The sequence below is a fragment of the Amphiura filiformis genome, chromosome 17 (assembly GCF_039555335.1).
Source record: "Amphiura filiformis chromosome 17, Afil_fr2py, whole genome shotgun sequence".
In the NCBI taxonomy this organism is placed as follows: Eukaryota; Metazoa; Echinodermata; class Ophiuroidea; order Amphilepidida; family Amphiuridae; genus Amphiura; species Amphiura filiformis.
This window is the reverse complement of record NC_092644.1, coordinates 10004510-10025155: the sequence shown is the minus strand read 5'-3', so window position 1 is coordinate 10025155 and position 20646 is coordinate 10004510. Positions and strand designations below refer to the sequence as shown.

Below are 20646 nucleotides of genomic sequence, written 5' to 3'. Positions count from 1 at the left end.
AGAAAGATGTAGCATACAGTAAACAAAAACACTCCAACCGATGACACACTGCCGATTAGCATGTGGCGTGGTACTCGTACTAATCACATGCCGCATTGCTCTTACTTCACACACATTTGTTCAAATTGCCAGAAATGGATGGGTTGGATATGTTTGATGCCATGCATAAAATCCACACTACCCATGTGGAAGACTTAAGAAGTATCTTCCACAGTGGGAGTATGAATTGTAAATGAAATAAGCACATTAAGCAGCTCTACTTGACATCTGCCTTCCCTCTATGGAAGAGTAAGGTTGAATCGTTCTCAGGGGGTGTATGGAGTTCAAATGGAGCTGCCTAATGTGTTCAATCCCCCTGTGGAAGATACTTCCAAAATCGTCCACAGGGATAGTGTGGATTTTAAATGGAATAGCCCAATCATGTTCTTCATGAAAGTCCTGAAAAGGTCTATTAACCACAACTTGACCTAAAGCAATTTGGCAACCCTATCCTGCTTGACCTAAAGCAATCTGGCAACCCTATTAGCTACTTGCAGTTCCGCCATTATGCACTATGTGCGGGGAGAGCCTCGAACTGGCAGCATACATGAATGGGAATTGAACTAGTCATAACGTTCTGTGTAAGGTTACATAATTCTTCCTTTCATGTATGCTGCCAGTTCGAGGCTCTCCCACATAGTGCATAATGGCGAACTGCAAGTAGCTAATCCCGACAGCTTGGTCACCTGACTGCTGGTGGTGATGATCACACTTCAGTTGTGCATCGTAATCATGTTCAAAGAAAGAAGATGTTTGTGTTGCACCATAATTTGAAATTATCTCAAACTTGTCGTCGAAATAAGTTCTGCAATTATAATGAAATACTTGCTTCTCAAGTTGTGTGGGTTCATTTTTAAACCTACTGTAAAAACTCGATAGTTAGAACATGTGCTTACTATCGAGCGCTTTTGAAAACATGAAATTATATCAAAGTCCGGCACTTTACCAACTGAGCTAATGGGGTTGTGACACAAATTTGCAGGTTTACTTGTTTGTAGATAACTATGTGTATCGATGATTTGCTGAAACCCTTTACACTTTTGTGGATGGGGCTCTTCATGTTTGCATGTTTCAAAAGTGCTCGATAGTAAGCGCATATGCTAACTATCAAGTTTTTACAGTATTTGAGGCAGGTTATGCTCTAGGCAACAGTTTTTTTCATGGTTGTTGGTGAAGGGAAGTCCTGAGTGCACCCAATATTTTGTATCCAAATTCTTGCATGATTGGTTCTCAACAATAATATTTTGACGGCTGAAAAGTAGAATATAGAATAACAAAAATGTTTGCAGTGTGGTTTTGAATGTACTTATACTTTTCCTGCAGTTTTCTGTAATTTGACCGTACAGAAAATGCATATAAATTTGTTTGTGCATTTTGAAACGGTACATGATATATAGTATGTACTGTTAAACTTATTAAAACCAGTGTATTTTTAATATGTGACCTGATCTGATACCTATAGCCTTGAATCTTTCAACGATACTCATAAAAATTGTATTAATATTTCTGTTTGTCATATATTTTGTGAATTCCAAATTTTGATAATCCTAAGAGAGCTCAGTGGTTTGTATTGCAATTTGGTCAAGGGCTTCTACTATGCCCAGGGAAAGGGATTTGGTGTCCAAATTTTCAGAGCGCTGTCATTTTTTCAATAGACTTTCAATATTAAATGTACTCAAAATACTGGTCCGTTACCCATTCAGAACAAAATCTGTTTGAAACTTTGAATGCAACCCATTCGGAACAAAACCTTTTGGAATAAAGCCCATTCAGAACAACACCTGTTTGAATACAAACCTTTCAGAACAAAATCTGTTAGAATACAACCCATTCATATTAAAACATGTTGGAAGACAATCCATTTAGAGCAAACCCTGTTGGAATACAACCCAATCAGAACAAAACCTGTTGAAATATAGCCCATTCAGAACAAACCCTATTGGGATACAACCCATTCAGAACAAAACATGTTGGAATAAAGCCCACTTAGAACAACAACTGTTGGAATACAACCCATTTAGATCAAAACCTGTTGGGAAATGACCCATTTAGAACAAACCCTGTTGGAATACAACCCATTCAGAACAACACCTGTTTGAATACAACCCATTCAGAACAAACCCTGTTGGGATATAACCCATTCAGAACAACACTTGTTTGAATACAACCCATTCAGAACAACACTTGTTTGAATACAACCCATTCAGAACAAACCCTGTTAGGATACAACCCATTCAGAACAAAACTTGTTGGAATACAACCCATTCAGAACAAAACCTGTTGGAATATTGGTCACATGGAACATGGTCACATGGAACACGGTCACATGGTGATGGGTTACTATATTGGTTTGCTGTGGGCATGGGATTTATCATGTCTGTTTGGAATAACGTTTTGTATTGTTTTCATTCTGTAGATTGAATGTCTTCTTCTACATTCATAAACAACCCCCTTGTAAAGTCACCAAAATTGGTTGGAAATAATTGATATCACAAGTTTTTCTGAGCCCCGAAACAGCTTGAATGACCTTTTGGTACATGTGAAAGATGTTTTTCTGTACAAAATCGTACATTGGAATTTTTTTAAAGCTTCACTCTCGTAGTTCTAGGTAACAAAGGGCTTCCCCCAAAAAAAAATTGTTAACCTCTCTTTAGAAATTGCCCTGAATGATAGTCGGAAGGAGTGTTGAGAGTGAAAGACAAAAGTCAGCTAGGCCTAACTTGCACCTGTTGTTTTAATTGCAGGCATATAGCTGCAAGGGAAAATTTTTACGCCGTTGTGAAGTAAGTATCCTATTCGATCTGTAAATAATCATTATTTAAAATCAGTTCCCCAAAAACAAAAACTTTTTTTTTGTTCAGTTCATTATAATTGATTCTTGTTGTGTTATTTATGAGAAAATAAAAAGGCATTTTTCACATCCAAGAAAGTTTTTTTTTTTTTGATATTTCGAAAAAAATTATCCATATAATGATGTTTTAATTGTTATTTGTTGGAGTCTGAGATTTCAAGCCAAAATGCACCTTTTCTACTCTACTCTGCACAGTGTCACAGTGACAAAGTTTTTTTGAATGTAGCACACATAGTGTTTTGAGGTTGTACATGTATGTGAGCATGCTCATTCATTTATAGCATTCTTGCATCGCTTGTTGCATGTTTGTGTGTCATATTTTGTTTGTTTGAGAATGCCACTTGTTGCATATTCAGTTTTATGTCATTCTGAAACACATTCAGGTAAGTAGTGTTTGGAATGCACAGTTTTTTTCTTAACTGTCTACACTTGCATGTCACAGAAATTACACAAAGGCAGATTTAAAAAAAAGAAGGTTGATGCCGTAAAAGTGCACTGTCTGGGCAGGATATTAATGAGGGAACAATCCAAAAGATTGAACGAAATTAAAAGAAGGTACACTTTGCAAAGAAACTATGTGTAATTGCATTTATAGGGCTTTATGAATTTTTTGGTTTGCCCCCTTAGGATTACATTCATCACAAACACAGAGGTGGGCATTAAGAAAAGTTTGCTGTGAATGAAATGGTTAAAAATATTCATATTATACCTTGGTCACTCCGCCATGAAAATATGCATTGTGAATCACCTCAGTTTGAAATGAAACAATACATAGTTGTTTAGTTCCTTTTTGATAAGGTTAATATTATCTCTGGTATGCAAACTTAGTTAACTATTAATATACAAATATTGACTGCTTTTTATTCAGAGCATGGTTAAAATTATAGGCCCGCGGTGTCCTCAAAACCATGACTATACCCCAAGGTGTAGCCGAGGGGCATAGTCATTGTTTGAAGATCACCGCGGGCCTATAATTTTAACCATGCCCCGAATAAAAAGTAGTCAATATTTGTTTTATATACCAAATCTTAAGATTCTTGTCATCTGTTTGGTTAAAAGCATCGATTTTGGGAAGAGAAATTAATAGTGTCAATGCGAACGGCACACAGATTTCAATCAATCTGCGATTTCCTCGTAATATAGCGCGTGAAAACATTAACGCGTGTGTAATATCATTTTGCGCTGGAAAAAAGTACACGCAGAACTTTGCCCGGGAATAGTTACATTTATGGGCATAGTCAAAACTATGCCCGCTTTTAACCAATTAGATGGCGGGAATCTTCAGATGAGGTATATAAAAGGAAACAAAAATAAAGTCCCAACTGACGCTTGAATTTGCAAAAGCGTACGACAATCACAGAATATACTAAGCGCATTTGGCGTAGGTGCTGCTTTGTCAATCCACATTGTTATGATCCCTACCGATCTATAAGTTGAACAAATTATAGTAGGAAAAGTATAAAGCAAGGATGATGCGACTCCTAGTTTAGTCTATAACACAGCCTTTCTTCCCCGTTTCTTGCAGTATGTTGCTCCTACGCAATGCGGACATCTCAATACGCAACAAGGAGAACGAGACGCCCTCGGATTGTACAAAGCCGAAATCCGATATCTACCTAGCTTTACAGGTCAACAAAAGAATGAAATATGCTGTGGCCAAAAGAGCTATCAAGACCGAGAAAATTATATCAAGGTGAGAGAGATTATTTACCGCTACAGCACAGCCCTCGAATTAACCCATGGCACCGAATATGCCGTGGGTGCCCACCCCCACTGCCGTAATGCCCTCAAAATATGTCCTTTACCGACGGCAGTCACTTGCCGTGCCCTCTAATGAAGTTGCCGTCGGTGCCCCAGCCCTGCCCCTTCATTATAAATCATTAACAAGTGCTGGTTAAAACCCCGAAAAATTGTGGAAAATTAAATCGAAAATCTTGAACACGACCGCTATTTTGAGCATCGTAACCCAGCTATCAATCACAGTATACACAATAGTTTGTTGTGAATTAATATTCATTACCCCTATGTAAGCTTACATATTCAGCCAATCACATCGGCTTTTATACATTATCTGGTTGCTAGAAATCTGACTTCATTTTTCCGATTGGTCAGAGAAATACCTTCAGCGTACTATCGACCAATCAGAAACGCTGTTAGTAACTAAGCTTCCTCGTGTCGTGAACAAAATCCGATCGCTGGGAAAATTAATTGATCTCTCGATTAGCAAACATTGACTTCAGATTGCAAACAGATGTGAGCCCATCTCTAGATATGTTTTGACACCAAAAACGCAAGTAATGACATCCAAAGATAGGAAGAAACCTGGAAAAAACAGTGTTTTAAGGACGAATACGCTGCCAAATGGAGTTGTATTGTGAAGAATAGGAAAGACAGCGCAAGATGCACAATGTGTGATTTGTAGAAAAGGTACAAATTTACACAAATGGGTTTGGGGTGCAAAATACGTTTTTTTGGTCGTCTGAGTACGGAAAACAGGATTTCAAAGTTGGCATGTGATGAAGTAAAAATCCTGGTATAACATTTAGTATTTTGTTTGTTCTTGTAGGGATATATCTCGGGGTATGGAAGTGCATCCTATCCCGTGGTGAATGCAGTAGACGAGGAAGGCGTCCCTGATGACTTCCTCTATGTGTCTGAGAGCTGTGAAACATCAAGACTGAATATAGATAGGAATATCAAGCATATGCAGGTAATGGACTATTCCAGTTGAAATCCATACCCCCCTATGGAAAACATGACATTAATCTCCCATAAATGGGTGACTCCATTTTAAGTCTACACCCCAGTGTGGTACATTATGGGTGTGTTGTGGAAGATTGCAATCATGCTTTTGTTGAATGCATTTAAGTAGTCCGCCATATTTACGTTATGATATCATTTGCACAACCTCTATACAATGGGCATTGGGATTAATCCGTTTTGTGGGTGTATAGGCTCATAAAGTGATACGGTGTACTATTAAAAAGTTTTCTGAACTCCACCCAAAAGAAAGAAGAACAAAAAACAAATGGGGTAAAAACCAATCACTTTGTGTAAGTATAATTTACTTTTTCATGCTCTAAACCCGCACTAGGGCATTGCTTATTGTGTATCTCGCCTCAAGTTGAGTGCGTTTACGTCGTTATATGATACAAATGTACGCTATGCATACACACCCTGCTGGATGAGGTTAGTGCGACTACTCCAATCTGCCACTGCGAAATCCAACATGGCGTTACTTTCACCTTGAGATGAGATGGACGATAGAATACCACCAGCATCTAGTACTTCAGTGTTGCCAGTCTTCAGGAAATTTTCAGATTCCAGGAAATTTTACTTGGATGATCCTGTACAAATGCATTGGCAAAGTTCATTTTTCAGGAAATGTTTTGCCATTTCAGGATTTTTTGACAATGTTCACTGACTGGCATCTCTGCTACCTGTTTGGGGCTTGCATTTCATTTCAATACAGCACTTCTGGATCACAGAAATGAAAAAATTTTTCTGTTTTTATCAGTCCTTTATATAACTTTTTCACTTATGTGTTTTGTCTTTCTCCCGTAATTCATGGTTTGATCATAAGGCAGTTTATGGACTTGCCACTTTGATTTTTTATTTATTGTTTTAAATCCCTGCATGGCAATTACTTATCATGAAAATGTTCCTCTTGCCCTTTTTTCAATGCCTAAAACTTATATAAAGTTTTAGCATTATATGTGACATGATCAATGAGAATGAGTCACATGTCGGCTCTGGTCGAAAATGAGTTTTACACATGTTTCTAAAGAGGACATTTAGAGCTTTCAGAAACTGAAAACCCCATGTTGATACGACTTTTCTTTCTGACGCCAATTTATCAATCGCTGAAAACAAAAACAAAAGAATTTTAACACTTTCTTTGCCAATATCTCAAAATCAATATTAGCGACATCCGACTCATTTCCCTTGATCGTGTCACATACGTATCCATTTTGACATTATGTGTCCATTTAAAAAGAATTGTAGCCACATTTTTCACATTTTTGCATATGAATGCATAAATGTTCCTTTTGCATACATCTTTAATGTTACAAATAGATCAATTAATTTTCACGGTGATTTTTTTCTTCATCAGGGCTGCCTTTGTACCGATGATTGTGCCTTGGAAACGTGTACATGTGCCCGCAGTAGTGTACAATGCTGGTATAGTTCGGTAAGTTCAATTCCTTTTCGGTTGTACTGTTTTACACATGCACAAAACAGGAAAAATAAATATGGACTCATTCATATAATTGATCAGTTATATGAAGGACATGACAATCAATTGAGTAAACCAACTGCATGCAAAAACTTTGCATTTGCGCTGTCGTCGGCTAGCCTCTCATGTCGATATGGCATTGTGTTAACATATAGCCCAAATATTATCAGCACACACAAGAATTGAATACAAGACAACTCTTGCTTTATGCAATAATAGAATTCATATCAACTGTGAATTCTGAAGTTGCTTGTCTCCTTGGACTTACAAAAATGATCAAATTAATGGTGACTGGGGTGCTGTTAAGTACCTCAACAGTGGCCTAGCGTCATAGGGGCAGGGGGCCCCCCAATCGAGCTGAAATTTAAAAAAAATCCCATAGGAAAATTGCCGAAAACGGCTTTTGCCCCCCAATCAGACCAGGTACCCCCAATCATAGTCGGTGCCCCCCCACCATCATAGTCGGTGCCCCCTCCCCAATGTGATGACCCACGCTATGCCACTGTACCTCAAAATAAATTTTTGGTGGGAGGTTTGCGCTAGAGTAGAGTCAACATTTCCATTTTACAATATTCAAATTCCATTTTGTTAAAACTGCACTTCAGTGTTTATTGATTTTCTAATTGTGCACCTGGTTCTCAACATGTGTTTTGTTGTTCATTTAGTAAATTATGACTGATTTTTGGCCCCACATATGTTATCATCCAAATGGTTGTTTGTTTTCTTGCCTGTTTGTTTGTTTCTTTGTTTCTTTCTTTGTCCGGGCGGAAGCAAATTCATTAATCCACTCTGCAGCTCTGGCCTATCAACTTCATTATTATGTCTTCAGAATCTTGCATCCTATAACTTTGTACATAACCTGGCTGTCCGATAAATATGTGTATCAGTTACTTGGAGTTACAGGGTTTTTTCATATCTGTAGCCTCTTCATAGAGTGCATAGTTCATATACTTTATGTGCAAAAGTCTCTTTTGGTGTGATTTTTTTTTTTAATGGACATGCCATGACCAAAAATCACATTTTTTACCAAAAACCACTTTTTTGACCAAAAGTCAAAGTCACGTTTTTGACTAAAAATCGTGTTTTTTTAAAATTAAAAATCACGTTTTTAAACAAAAAAGATTCTGAAAACATAATAATGATAAAATTGGACGGATACTTTGACATGATACCTGAATTTATTGATCTCGCTAGAGTTTTCAAATATCACGCTCGACTTAGTCTCGCATGATATTTGAAAACTCTAGCTCGACCGATAAATTCAGGTATCATGCTCAATCCGTCCAATTTTATATCAAACTTGGTATTGTGATAGTATATGGTGGCCTCATGTGGTGTATAGTTTTGTGGTGACCACGTAATTCTAGTTAAGCATAATAATCTAAATATTCTTAACATGTGACAATTCGTGAGATTGGGAGCATATAGCTCATTGCACCAATTTGTGCGAAATTGTGAGAATAAATGTTGTAAATGTTGCATCACTTCTCTATTACATGACATTTACATAACACAGATTTTTGGTACAAAATATTTGTACCAAGTGTAACTGTTCCAGTAGGGATGGTGCAATAATCATTGTGTACCCCTGCGTAGTCAATTATAAGGGGGGGACAAAGATTTTTTGGCAGGCCAGGGGGGGGGGGAAGGGGGGGGGAAGCAATTTTTGGCAGGTCAAAAAAGGAGCAAGTGATTTTTGGTACAGATGCTTTGGGCACCGCTTCTATATTACGCCCTAAAAAGGTGTAGGAAAATGTAAGGAACATGTTCAAATATGCAAAATTTCTTGCTCACTGCACTCGTGTTATAATGATAAGACAATTTAAGATTTTAAATTTGGGTTCCAAAAATCTTGCGTGTATAAGGGGGGGGGGGCAAGTGATTTTTGGCAGACCATTTTGAGTATTGACCACCCCAGGGCTACACATCATTATTGCACAGCCCCTGAAGGATCAACAGGTCAGTTTTACCAAAAAAGATCAGGATGATAAAATTATGTTTTATAAAACAGCTCATCATAAAGAAAGTGTCAATCACCAGCGTTGACTGTTTGCATTTATGTGTTAAAGCTTTTTTAAAAAATGGTATTGCCGTTAAAGCTCCAAAGTCAGGTTGAGGTAGTTGACGTTTTTTCTTTTAATATTTTGTCACAAAAAATAATGTTAAACAATGATTTATATGGTTTGTCAGGGAACCTTTTGGGAATTTTGTATGAAAATTGGAAAAGAATGCAACCATATTTTTTTCAGATTTTTGGGTTGATAAGGAAAGGGCAATTGATGCAAAAAAAATTAAATCCTTCTCTAATTTGCTTATGTGAGAAAGTACTTTTACGCTCCCGTCATGTCATATGTCGCATTATTTTCTTTGTCAGATTGCTTTCAAATTTGCCATAAATTTACAAGCTTATTTATAAAATGCTTGTTCAAAAAAAAAATTCCAAAATGTGAATTCCGGTTTAGCGAGTCACCAATTGTTACTTTAAATTGTCAGTCTTAGTCTACAGAAAGAAGTGTGCCACGGGACCTGGTTATCATATTGTGTATCTTTTGATATCTCTTTTTGTTTAGTTTCTCTCTATTATAGAATGACTTGAATCATTTGAATTGCCCCGGCTGCAATTTCCACGGTGCACAGCACACTGCACATGAGTTCATTTTTTTTTTAAATTCTATTTTGTCACTTAATTTCTGCAACATGAGATGTTCACTTAGTGGAAATTAAGTTCATTTTAGGTGATTTTTGTAGAAAAAAAGTGACACCGAAAGTAGCATAATAGAATTGAGTGTACCACTTAAGGGTTTCATTTTTGGCCCACTTCTTAGCTGCAGATAAAAAAAAACATAAGTCTTTTAAAATATGATGTGCTAACATGCTAAATTTAGCAGCTATGTGGGCCGGACACCAAGTTAAATTTTTGTTGTTCTCGACCTCTCTTGGCCTTGAAGGTCTGTGACCCGATCGACAGCATCATCCCCCATTTTTGTTCATCAAAAGTGAGATTTTGGTATCAGAAGAAAGCTCATATTTTTCTCATTACCCCAGTGAAATTTAACCCCTGAAATATGTTTCGTTTAAATTGTGTGAACAAAAATGTAGTGATTTGTGGTTATCACACCGGGAAACATATGTACTATCCTATTGGGCATTGTTATACACGCTTCTGCTTCTCACATCAAACTGCAGCAGCAATGCAACTCAAAATTTGGAAACATCTTGTTTTAATGGTTGGCCTCCACAGCAGCTGAAGGGAGTATCCCATCATGCATTGCACTCTATCTGCTTGCTCCATAGCAAATACATAAGTAAGAGCGGCTTAAATATTGAGAGCTATGGATAGTTTCACAATACTTTAGAGATCATATTTTTCAAACAAAAGTCTTAACTCCCCTGATATAAGCGAGTAATTGAAAGTTGAAGTGAGGAATTTTGTGTACACTTTCTATGGCATGTGCAGTTCTACTGCATGGTACCGCAGAGGATGATGGGATACACCTATCAGCTGCTGTGGTTGGCCTCATTGTAAGATTGAAAACAACATGAAAAATCAAACCACGCCTCGTTAACTACTGTGCGTAATTTTATTACATTAAGTTGCTCTATAAATGTACATATATTTTCATAATAACTAAACTTTTTAATTTGGCCAAAAAGCTGTGATTGTCCACCACTAATGGGCTGTACAATGGCGTTTTCACTTTTTGTGGTGTCGGACAGGCATATTCTCCTCAAAATCAGCTTCACAATGATATATTACCGGTACATGTCCAACATTGTTTGCAAGGTAGTGAAAAATCAGTTAAAGGGTTGAGAACAGGGTTGTTTGATTTAAATCACGCCGATTTAAATCAGTGATTTAAATCGCGATTTAAATCACTTGATTTTTTTATAAAAATCACTGATTTAAATCAACTTTTTCCATTTTTTACCATTTTTGATAAATGTAAGTTAATTTCTTGCTTAAATTGACTGTTTTACTTCATTCTTAATGCTTCTACAACTTTTGGATACAATTCAAATACCTCTATGATGTCACTTTATCTATTGCTAAAAAGTCATCTTCGAGGTGCAGAATTCAACAGGTTTGTTTCCCATGATTTTACCAAATTTTTTTCTTTGAAATTTTCACATGTAAAAACATGTTTTGATTTTTTCTAAATACCTGGTAGGATTGCTCATATGACTAGCATTCCACTGGTACTCTTTTTACTTTATCATGGGGAATAGAAGTTCTTGGAATCAAAAAATCAAAAATCTGATTTTTTTTTATTTAAAAAAAAAATCAACAACCCTGGTTGAGAAATATATAATCTTTTTTTATAGCAGAATCTTTTTTCTTATCTCCACATGAAATTTGTTTCAAAGATAATTTATTTCAGGTGCATCTTATCAACTGATCAATTCACTCGGAAGCCAGATATAAATCGTGTTACCAAGAGTCTGTCTATTATCTGAGTTTAGCAAGACAGTCATGTAGTGTCAAATATAGCATGCAAGAAATTCTTTGGATTATATCAGACTTCTACATAGCTTGAGCAATATACATGTGGTGAGTAATTTTCCACCATATGTCAATTTTGCAATGCGGTCAAATTTGACAAATTTGATAAAGCATAAAATGTTTTGAATAAATGGTACTATACATCAAAATGTGCTTTTTTTTTTTTTTTTTTGCTCTTCACTTTTTCAAACGACCGAGAAAAAAAATTGGGTCAACCTTTTCGGGCTGTTGAGGAAGGGCGGCACAATTGAAATTTCTTCAGCCCCCGGGGTTGGGGTGGCCATGGTACGCCACTGATCACATACCTTTTAAAAAATGTTAAAACAGCAATTTCAGAAAATATATTCTGAAATTGAAAAGATAAACTTAAAAATAAAGTTGTTTGAACACCTTATCCCTCCAATATAATTTACTGCCAAATATATATCATCCACTGCAGTATTATTAAAATTGCTATTTTTGTGTCCCTTCCAGCCAATTTTGTCAAATTGTCAGTTTGTTAAGTTGATTGACAAAATAAAAATAACATTGGTTACAATGCTGTCATAAAGATGGTTTGTGCAATAACCTCTAAAAGGTCAGCTACCTCTGATTTGTGTAGAATCAGCTAAATTCAAGATATAAATCCTACAGGATTTAGAGAAAAAACAGAGACTTCAACCTTGTCATTCATTCAAGGTACCTGGTATTGATTTCAAAAGAAAATATGCAATTTATATGCTTGTTTTGTATCATATCGTTGTTTTATCAAACGGTATCAGTTTTAAATCGCGAGGTTTGAATGTATAATGGGCTGATCAGGTTAAAAGATTTTGGAAATATCTTCCACAGATGAAGTTCAAAAGGAATTAGCACATAACGACTCTACTCATCATCCTCCCTCTGTGGAAGATTCTGCTTCAATATTTCTCATAGAGTGTATAAAATTCAAATATGGCTGTCGACTTGGTTCAGTCCATTTGAAAAATTATTCATACTCCCCCTGTGGAAGGTATTTCCAAAATCTTTCACAGGGAGGACTGGATTTTAAAGTGAATAGCCCAATATTGTGTATAGAGTTGTCCTTGCAGATCCAGTATCATGGTTGAGAATAATTTTCAAAACTGAAAGATGCATCTTTGCTGGGGGGGGGCACTCAAATATGAAAATGATGCAGGGGTCTTATCAGTGGGGATTTCTATCCAAAAAAAGGAGGTCGTTCAGTGTGTGCTCCAAGACAATGGGGGTCATTCAGTGTGTGCTCCAAGACAATGGGGGTCATTCAGGGTGTGCTCCAAGACAATGGGGGTCATTCAGTGTGTGCTCCAAGACAATGGGGGTCATTCAGTGTGTGCTCCAAGACAGTGGGGGTCATTCAGTGTGTGCTCAGAGACAGTGGGGGTCATTTAGTGTGTGCTCCAAGACAATGGGGGTCATTCAGTGTGTGCTCCAAGACAATGGGGGTCATTCAGGGTGTGCTCCAAGACAATGGGGGTCATTCAGTGTGTGCTCCAAGACAATGGGGGTCATTCAGTGTGTGCTCCAAGACAATGGGGGTCATTCAGTGTGTGCTCCAAGACAATGGGGGTCATTCAGTGTGTGCTCCAAGACAATGGGGGTCATTCAGTGTGTGCTCCAAGACAATGGGGGTCATTCAGGGTGTGCTCCAAGACAATGGGGGTCATTCAGTGTGTGCTCCAAGACAATGGGGGTCATTCAGTGTGTGCTCCAAGACAATGGGGGTCATTCAGGGTGTGCTCCAAGACAATGGGGTCATTCAGTGTGTGCTCCAAGACAATGGGGGTCATTCAGTGTATGCTCCAAGGCAATGGAGGTCATTCAGTGTGGAAACGCTAAACATGTGTCGATGACTGAAAAAGTAACTTTCTGGGCAAAAATTAGCCAAACTTTGCAAATATTTGTAATTTTGAAGCTAATGGCTACAAAAATGTTTTAATTATTTCAAAATATGCATGAAGCATGCACAAATGTGCACTATTGTGCAGAAGAGTCATTGGGTGACCTTAAGCTGATGAAAAAAGGGGTCATTGGGGTCTATTGACAGGCACATGACAGGTGCCAATATATTCAAGTGCCCCCCCCTGGAATTTTGGGAGAAGAACTTATTATCAACAAATGCAGAACATTAGAAATCTACACACAGAAACTTAAATATCACAACCTAAAAGCCAGAAGATTTACATATAATTAAATTTTGTTAGGAATTTGATACTTGATGGCATTAACAAAATTTTAGTTGCACAGCACAAGTGCAATGTTGAAAAGGGGGCTTGTAGACAGTTGTCTCTTGAAAATTATCAGGCCACTTATTAGGGGAGGGATGCTAGAATATGATTATAATGTTTTTCAACACTCAACAGAAGCACCAGTTATTGATTGTTTAAATGGTCACTCCATGTAAATACACATTTGGGTCTTGATAGGACCACTGTCACTGTGGGACCAGGTGTAAGCAATAATGCTCAAGCTAGATTATGACATGAAATGAGTCAATTGTAATTCAAAAAAGCTAGTATTGTATTGAAAATGCATTTATGGTTAATCCAGTGTTGCTCTTGGAGCTCTCCATATTAGTAGATCTGCTACATTCTCTAACCAACATGTAATTACTTGTTACAATTGGTTTGGTAGCATTTGTTCAAACCAAATTAACACCGGGCTGTCTGCGTTCATCTCGAGCGATGCAAACCCTGTGGGCTTAATAGTAGGTCAAAATACACTGCAAAATAAGCTGGCGGAGCGTATTTCACTTAACTATTAATGACCAAGAGTGGCCAGTTGTATAGTTGGCAATCAATTTTTCATTTAAATGCCGGACCTGTACATGCTGAAGTCTTACCCTGAAACACGTATATATATGCCCTGGTTGGCTATGAACATTTCAGATGAACCACCGTCATGGTATGTGTTTATAATTATGATTGAGTGACTGCTGTAAGTGCTAGTTTTGTATGAATGTAGTCAATTGTCATTTTACTAGTGACAGGCTGATTGATTTTCTTAAGTGTACCTTGAACTGATTTGTTGCCTTTTTTCTTTCTCGCTCTCTGTCTCACCCACTCACGCTTACGACAGGGTTCGAGGTTTGAGTACGGTTTCACTGCCAAATGTGTGAAAAAAATATTTAGGTGTGAAGAATACTTCTAAAAATGAGCATATATAGTATTTCTAAGGTAAAAATGTCTGCATTTTCCATTTTTGTAACTTAGAATACTGTATCTTAAGTCGTTTTTGGGTTAAACATGGATTTATGGCCATTTTTTACTGAAAATGACCAGTTTTAGGTGAAAAAAAAATTCACCATTAATTTTGAATCCCTAATATTTTCTACTATATAGATAAATGTTGTCTTTCTCTGTTATTTTGTATTACCTGATGGTTTATTTGTTCACATAAAACTGTTTTTAATTGATTTCATTGCTTACTTTGTATACCATACCCGGATAAAGTTGAACTTGAAAGTGAAAAAACGAAGCCCAAAAAAAGGCCATTTTCGAGAGATTTGTATCTTAGTTTCGCCATAAAATTTGATCTAAAGGGGTTAGAGACCTCATTAACCCCTCATTTTAATGATATTTCAATTTGCCACACACTGGTAATAATTTTAACTTCCTTCAAAAAAGAAAAATTGAAGAAAATTGCAAAAATGTTACCCCTACCCTAAGCGTGAAAAAAATATGGCAAATTGTAAAAAAATATTTCGAAAAACTTATGGAGGTACAGCTCTGAAAAGTTGATCGATTGTGCACTCTACCAATCCCCACAATCGATTAGATTTGTGGAATGATGCCATGTATACTTTTTTCAAAATAATTTTTTTTACGACTCAGATTTTGCCCCATTTTGATGTTCACGCCATTTTTCTGATGTATCAACCCCTTAAACCCAAAGGTCACACCCATAAAAGTTATTCCAGGAAGAGCAGTCAATGCCTTTCATGTTGTGCCCTCAAGTATGTTATTATAAAGGGATGATCTGATGATAATACGACCACCGATGATGAAGAATCTTTCACACCGGAAGCATGTAGTATGGGCAAAGCATGGTTGCTTCTGGTATCCAGCTAAAGTCATTTCCCCAACTGATGTACCTGAACATCTGAGAAGTTCTATCCTGAGAAAACTGAAACAGAATCAAGTAATAGTCAAGTGGTATGGTGAAGAGAGCTTTAGTTCTGTACCAGCTCATCACATCAACCACTTATCAGAAAATAAAGTTGATGCAGCCGGTGCCGCTAGATCACACAATATTCAGTTGCGCTATCAACAAGCCATTTCTGATGTCAGGGGTGAATAAAGTGCTATGCTTCAGTATAAACATTTTAAGATTGTGTAAAGGTAATCAGTTATACATTAACACTTTCTCATTTCTTTATGAGTTTAGGCATCAATAGATATATTGTCTTGACACCAAACCTGACCGCTATATGTTTACTAAATATATAGGAATACAGGGGCCTCAGTACCAACATCATTTCATTTTCATACATGATAACAGTGTTTAAGCAGTCTTTATAGTTTGTTTAACATATTTATAGATTCAAAACAACTTTAAGGTTAAACAAAGTGTTGAAGGGCTTTACCTCCAGAAAAAATATATTATTACCTTATACGTAAGAAAATATGTCTACTTATCATGTGAAATAAAAAAATCCGGAAAAAAATGTGTGAAAATGTGTTTTAGCCTATTTTTTAGCTCTTGTCAAGCACTATTATTCGATTTGTTTACAAGCGCCAAGCAACTGTCGTCTAGGAGAGTGATTGACATCTTTATTATTAGAGAAGAATGGAATCTGTATAGTTCATGAATATTCATGTAGTATTTATACAACCTGTATCCCATCCATTTTGCTTAGCTATCATAATCGTTCATATAAGACGCCCATATGATCCATGGTGTTAAACTGATATTCAGCAACTTTATATCTCTCGATCTTTGCGATCCGAAATATTGAATTTCAACTTTAGGCACATCTCTAGCAAGATAATTAAATACCTGTCACAAATAGAGGTCTTGAAATGTTACTTGCAACGTTAAAAATGTGAATAGAGAACAAATCGGGTTCAAACATGCTTCAAAAATATTAAGGTAATTGTCAACGCCTACTACCAGAATAGCCGGAAGAGGGCAGACTTCATAAGGGAGTGTTCATAATATATTTTAGTGGGGGACAAAGAATTTGAACTTATTTCGGGAAATTTCCTGGGTTTTTGGTTTTGTTTTTTTATTTTATCTTCCTGTTCGGGTGTTTCGTTGGCACATTTTCGGGCATTTTCATGCACTTCACAGGAGTTTTTTCGTGGCTTCTCTGTAGCTGTCGTGTGTCTTTTTCCCCACGTAGGCCTACAGGGTATAATAATAAATGAATAATAATATTTGAAAAAAAGAATCTGGAACTTCAACGTCAAAAAACAAAACAAAAACAAGACAAACTGTACCCTGCTAAAAATATCAACCCCCATATCCTCTCTGAGAATAAAAATAATAAGACTCCAACCTCACCTGCAAAAAAATATTTTTTCGGGGATAATTTGGGATAAGTTCGGGCCTATTTTATTGCGATAATTTTCAAAATCTATAAGGTGTCGTGGGATGTGCGGCAGATTTGGGGTGCATTTTCAGCCATTTAGTTTAGACTCTGTTGTATTTTTAGCCATGATTTTATTGACCCTCAGTGTCTTGAAAATTAGGTTTAAGAAGGGTATTTTTCAATGATTTTCTCGAAAAAGTAAAAATTTGCGAAAACTTTCAGTCCAAAAGTTGATACAATTTTGGGTCTGTTTTATTCAAATTTGGTTTAAAATCGCATCAGTAGTTTTTTCGGAGTCACAGCCTCACATCCTTACCCAAACCAACTTGAGAAGGTTCCCCGGGTGTGTGCAAATTTGCAATTTATAGGCCTACACTCATCATTTAAGCCTAAAATCAAAGTGTTAATACCATTAACACTACCATGGCCCGTTTTGTCGTGATGACTATTTTAAATTATAAATCTGTTCCCGCTAGAGGTGTGTTTTTACCCGGAGGTCTCTCCCTCGGGTTCGTGGATGTGCCACAGTTTTGGGGTAGGCCTACCTTTTCAACGACTATGATAGGTGGGTTTACAGCGAAGACCAACTTTTGGGCGATTTTGGCAAAAGTGCCCTTAAAAAGCGCCAAATTAGGCCAAATGTGGGTGACTTTGATCCTCAAGGGTACAAATGTTTTGAAGAGACCCGCCGAGGTGTTTTTATAAAAAAATGGTCGGGCCTGCTAAAAACCTCCCGAATCAAGCATGGGTAGGCATACCAAAATGCCTTGATGACCCCCCCCCCCAACCCAGCGCCTGGACCTCCATGACATGATATTCTCCGCGAGTCCACCAGAAAATATAAAAATATAACATTTTGATAGGCCTACTATAGACCTATATTTGTCTGTAAACCTCATAGTTGTAGGCTACCGCGTATGTCTACCGTGATGACAGTAGCGTAGCTGCCGGGGGGCAATTGCAAAATTGCCTATTTGGGCCCCCCCGCCCCTAGTGCAAGGAAAAAAGAGGGAAAGAGGGGGGGGAAGAGGAAAAAAAGAGAGGGTGAGAGGAGGGGCAGAGAGATGGGGAATCCAAACGATATGCAATACAGCTCAATAGGCCTACCATATACGATTATTATCAATAAGCCTGGCAAAATTGTCTATTTGGGCCCCGCCCCAGTGGGAAATTTGGTGGATTTGGGCCCCGCCCATAGGGCCTACAGTCTTGCCCCTCCTGAAAAATCCCAGCTACGCCATGCGTGATGATGTTGCAAACTTTATGGAAGTTCATTCATTGAAATTTCCCATTTCCACTCGACAACAACCCGGGACAACAACAGGCCAGCACGCAGCGCGCAGTAGCTAATCCCCGAGCTAATCAGAGACATGTGCGTTTCTCTTTCAACAGAAAATATGTGACCATGTGACTGACACGATGTAGGCCTACGCTTCAAATAATTATGCTCTCGGCGTCGCAAGTATGATAATGGAAAATATTTATAATGAACACTCCCTTATTTAGCCACACCTCAGTTCCTTTCTCGGGTTGCCTGGTATATCAGCAAAATCCTACACCTATCGCCTTCCCTTGGTAAAATCCCTGATAAAAACTCGTGATATTGAAATTGAATTTCAGCGCCAGAACTTCCGTCATTCTAGCATCATGGATGGATATGCAGCAGACTTGTAGTGACTCGACTCGAAATGACTCGACGCGGGTCGACTCGTGTTTTGGTGACTCGATGACTCGACTCATATTATGCAGTGGCGCCGCTAGGGGTGGGGCAGTATTTCCCCCAATCTTTTTTCTTTCCCACCCAGTTTTTAGGCAAAATCCCCACAATTATGTAATTTTCCACTTTTTATGCAATTTAGTGCAATGATTTCCAAGTGCCCCGCCTCAAATTCACTTCCCCCCATGCCCCGCTGAAAAAAAATTCTGGTTCCGCCACTACGGGTATGACCATAGCTAGGGGCTTTCCCACCCACCCCAGTTGCCCTTGGTTATGCTGGACGATGAGAAATTTAGAGCTTGTTCAATTCCACCAATTTTAGAAATTTTAAAGGTATATACAGCTAGTGTAACGGATCACAGTCAAATAAAATATCGTAGGCCTAATAATTTTACCAATGGCATTTATTGAGCTGCTCCTATGGTTTAATATTGATATTATATAATTGAGCTCCTTGTCAAGCTCCTGAGTACAGTGACTAACTGAGCTCCCGCTATATTCAGAAATGAAGGCCTGGCCTTAAATGAATAATTAGGATTGAGGCAGCCTTTTGTTTCATTTTACAGAACTTTTTTTTAATCCCCCAAAATTAGTGGGTTTTTTTTTAATGGGGAGTAGGCTTTTAAAACGAAATTCAAATTTGGCAATATTTTCCATTGCTTAACGAATTGATCTCGTGAAAATGCCTAAACATGTGGCCAGAGCGGGATGAGTGGTATAAAATTCTTAGCTTGTGAGAAAGGACGTTGGCCTATGGGGTTGTATGAGGTTGTGGATCACGAAATGCCCTTTAATGTGTGCTAGGTAAAGTCATTCTTCCTCCCTTTCGACATGCCAAAATTTATTCCTCCCCGCCCGCCAAAAATTGCTTTCTCGAAGGCTGTGCAATCAGTACCGGTAGGCCCTATTAGCCTACTAATTATAAGCCAAAATTTCAAGCGACTCGCTAAAATCGCTTGCTTCCCGCCTCGCCAGTCAAAATCGCTTGTCCGCACCCCCTGGACTGCCAAATTTTGTGGCCCCTCCCCTTGGCCTGCCAAAATGCCCCACCCCTTTGCATAGGCCTAGGCCTATGCCAATTTTTTGGGATCCCCAATTTCCATACCCATACCTTAAATGGATTTCTAAATATATCTACCTGTTGCAAGCGCAGCAAGCATGAAAATGTGCACATTTTTTTCGCCCTAACTACCCCCCCACACACACACACACACACACACACACATTTTCCCTCCCATGCATAGACATACCACCTAGACCTATTACTGCCCATCCTTTACCACAGCGGAGGTGAAGCCCGTATCCAAGGTGATATTGACGGATTGACGGGTTACTAGGCGCGAGAAATATCGCATACATGTTTGACGCGCTGCTTATGGATTACTGCGCCGTTATCGCCGCCAAGCGTCAAATGCAACATGTTCCATAGACGCCAACATGTCTGCTTGTTTGCGTCCGGTATGCGCCCTTGTCAAATTCGCTGCTAAGCAGTGTCGGCTTCACTACGCGAGTCAAAGTTATTGGTCTAGGTTCTCGTTTGTCTGGGCTCCCATGCACCAGGTTCATTGGCGCTAGATTTTAAGCTAGAAAATACCTAAATATTTTAAAATCCAAACTCGGCAACACCACTTTATCGGGCAAATAGAGCCCGTCTTATACGTAAACCGCTTTTTTAAAAAAAAATGAGAGTGTCACTTTTGTCCAAAAATTTCAATTTTGGCCTTGAGCAGCGACAATCAGAGGTAAGAAAAACACAGTATGACGCAGCTTG

At 38.0% G+C, this 20646-nt stretch overlaps 1 protein-coding gene across 1 annotated transcript in view; it reads left to right on the top strand.

Annotated features, from left to right (window-relative positions):
• Positions 1-20646, top strand: part of LOC140136906 (histone-lysine N-methyltransferase EHMT2-like) — a 98285-nt gene that overhangs the window by 44671 nt on the left and 32968 nt on the right. The window contains 5 exon segments of the mRNA XM_072158557.1: positions 2784-2822; positions 4416-4583; positions 5457-5488; positions 5491-5600; positions 7005-7082. Coding sequence (XP_072014658.1) covers positions 2784-2822; positions 4416-4583; positions 5457-5488; positions 5491-5600; positions 7005-7082 — 427 coding nt within the window.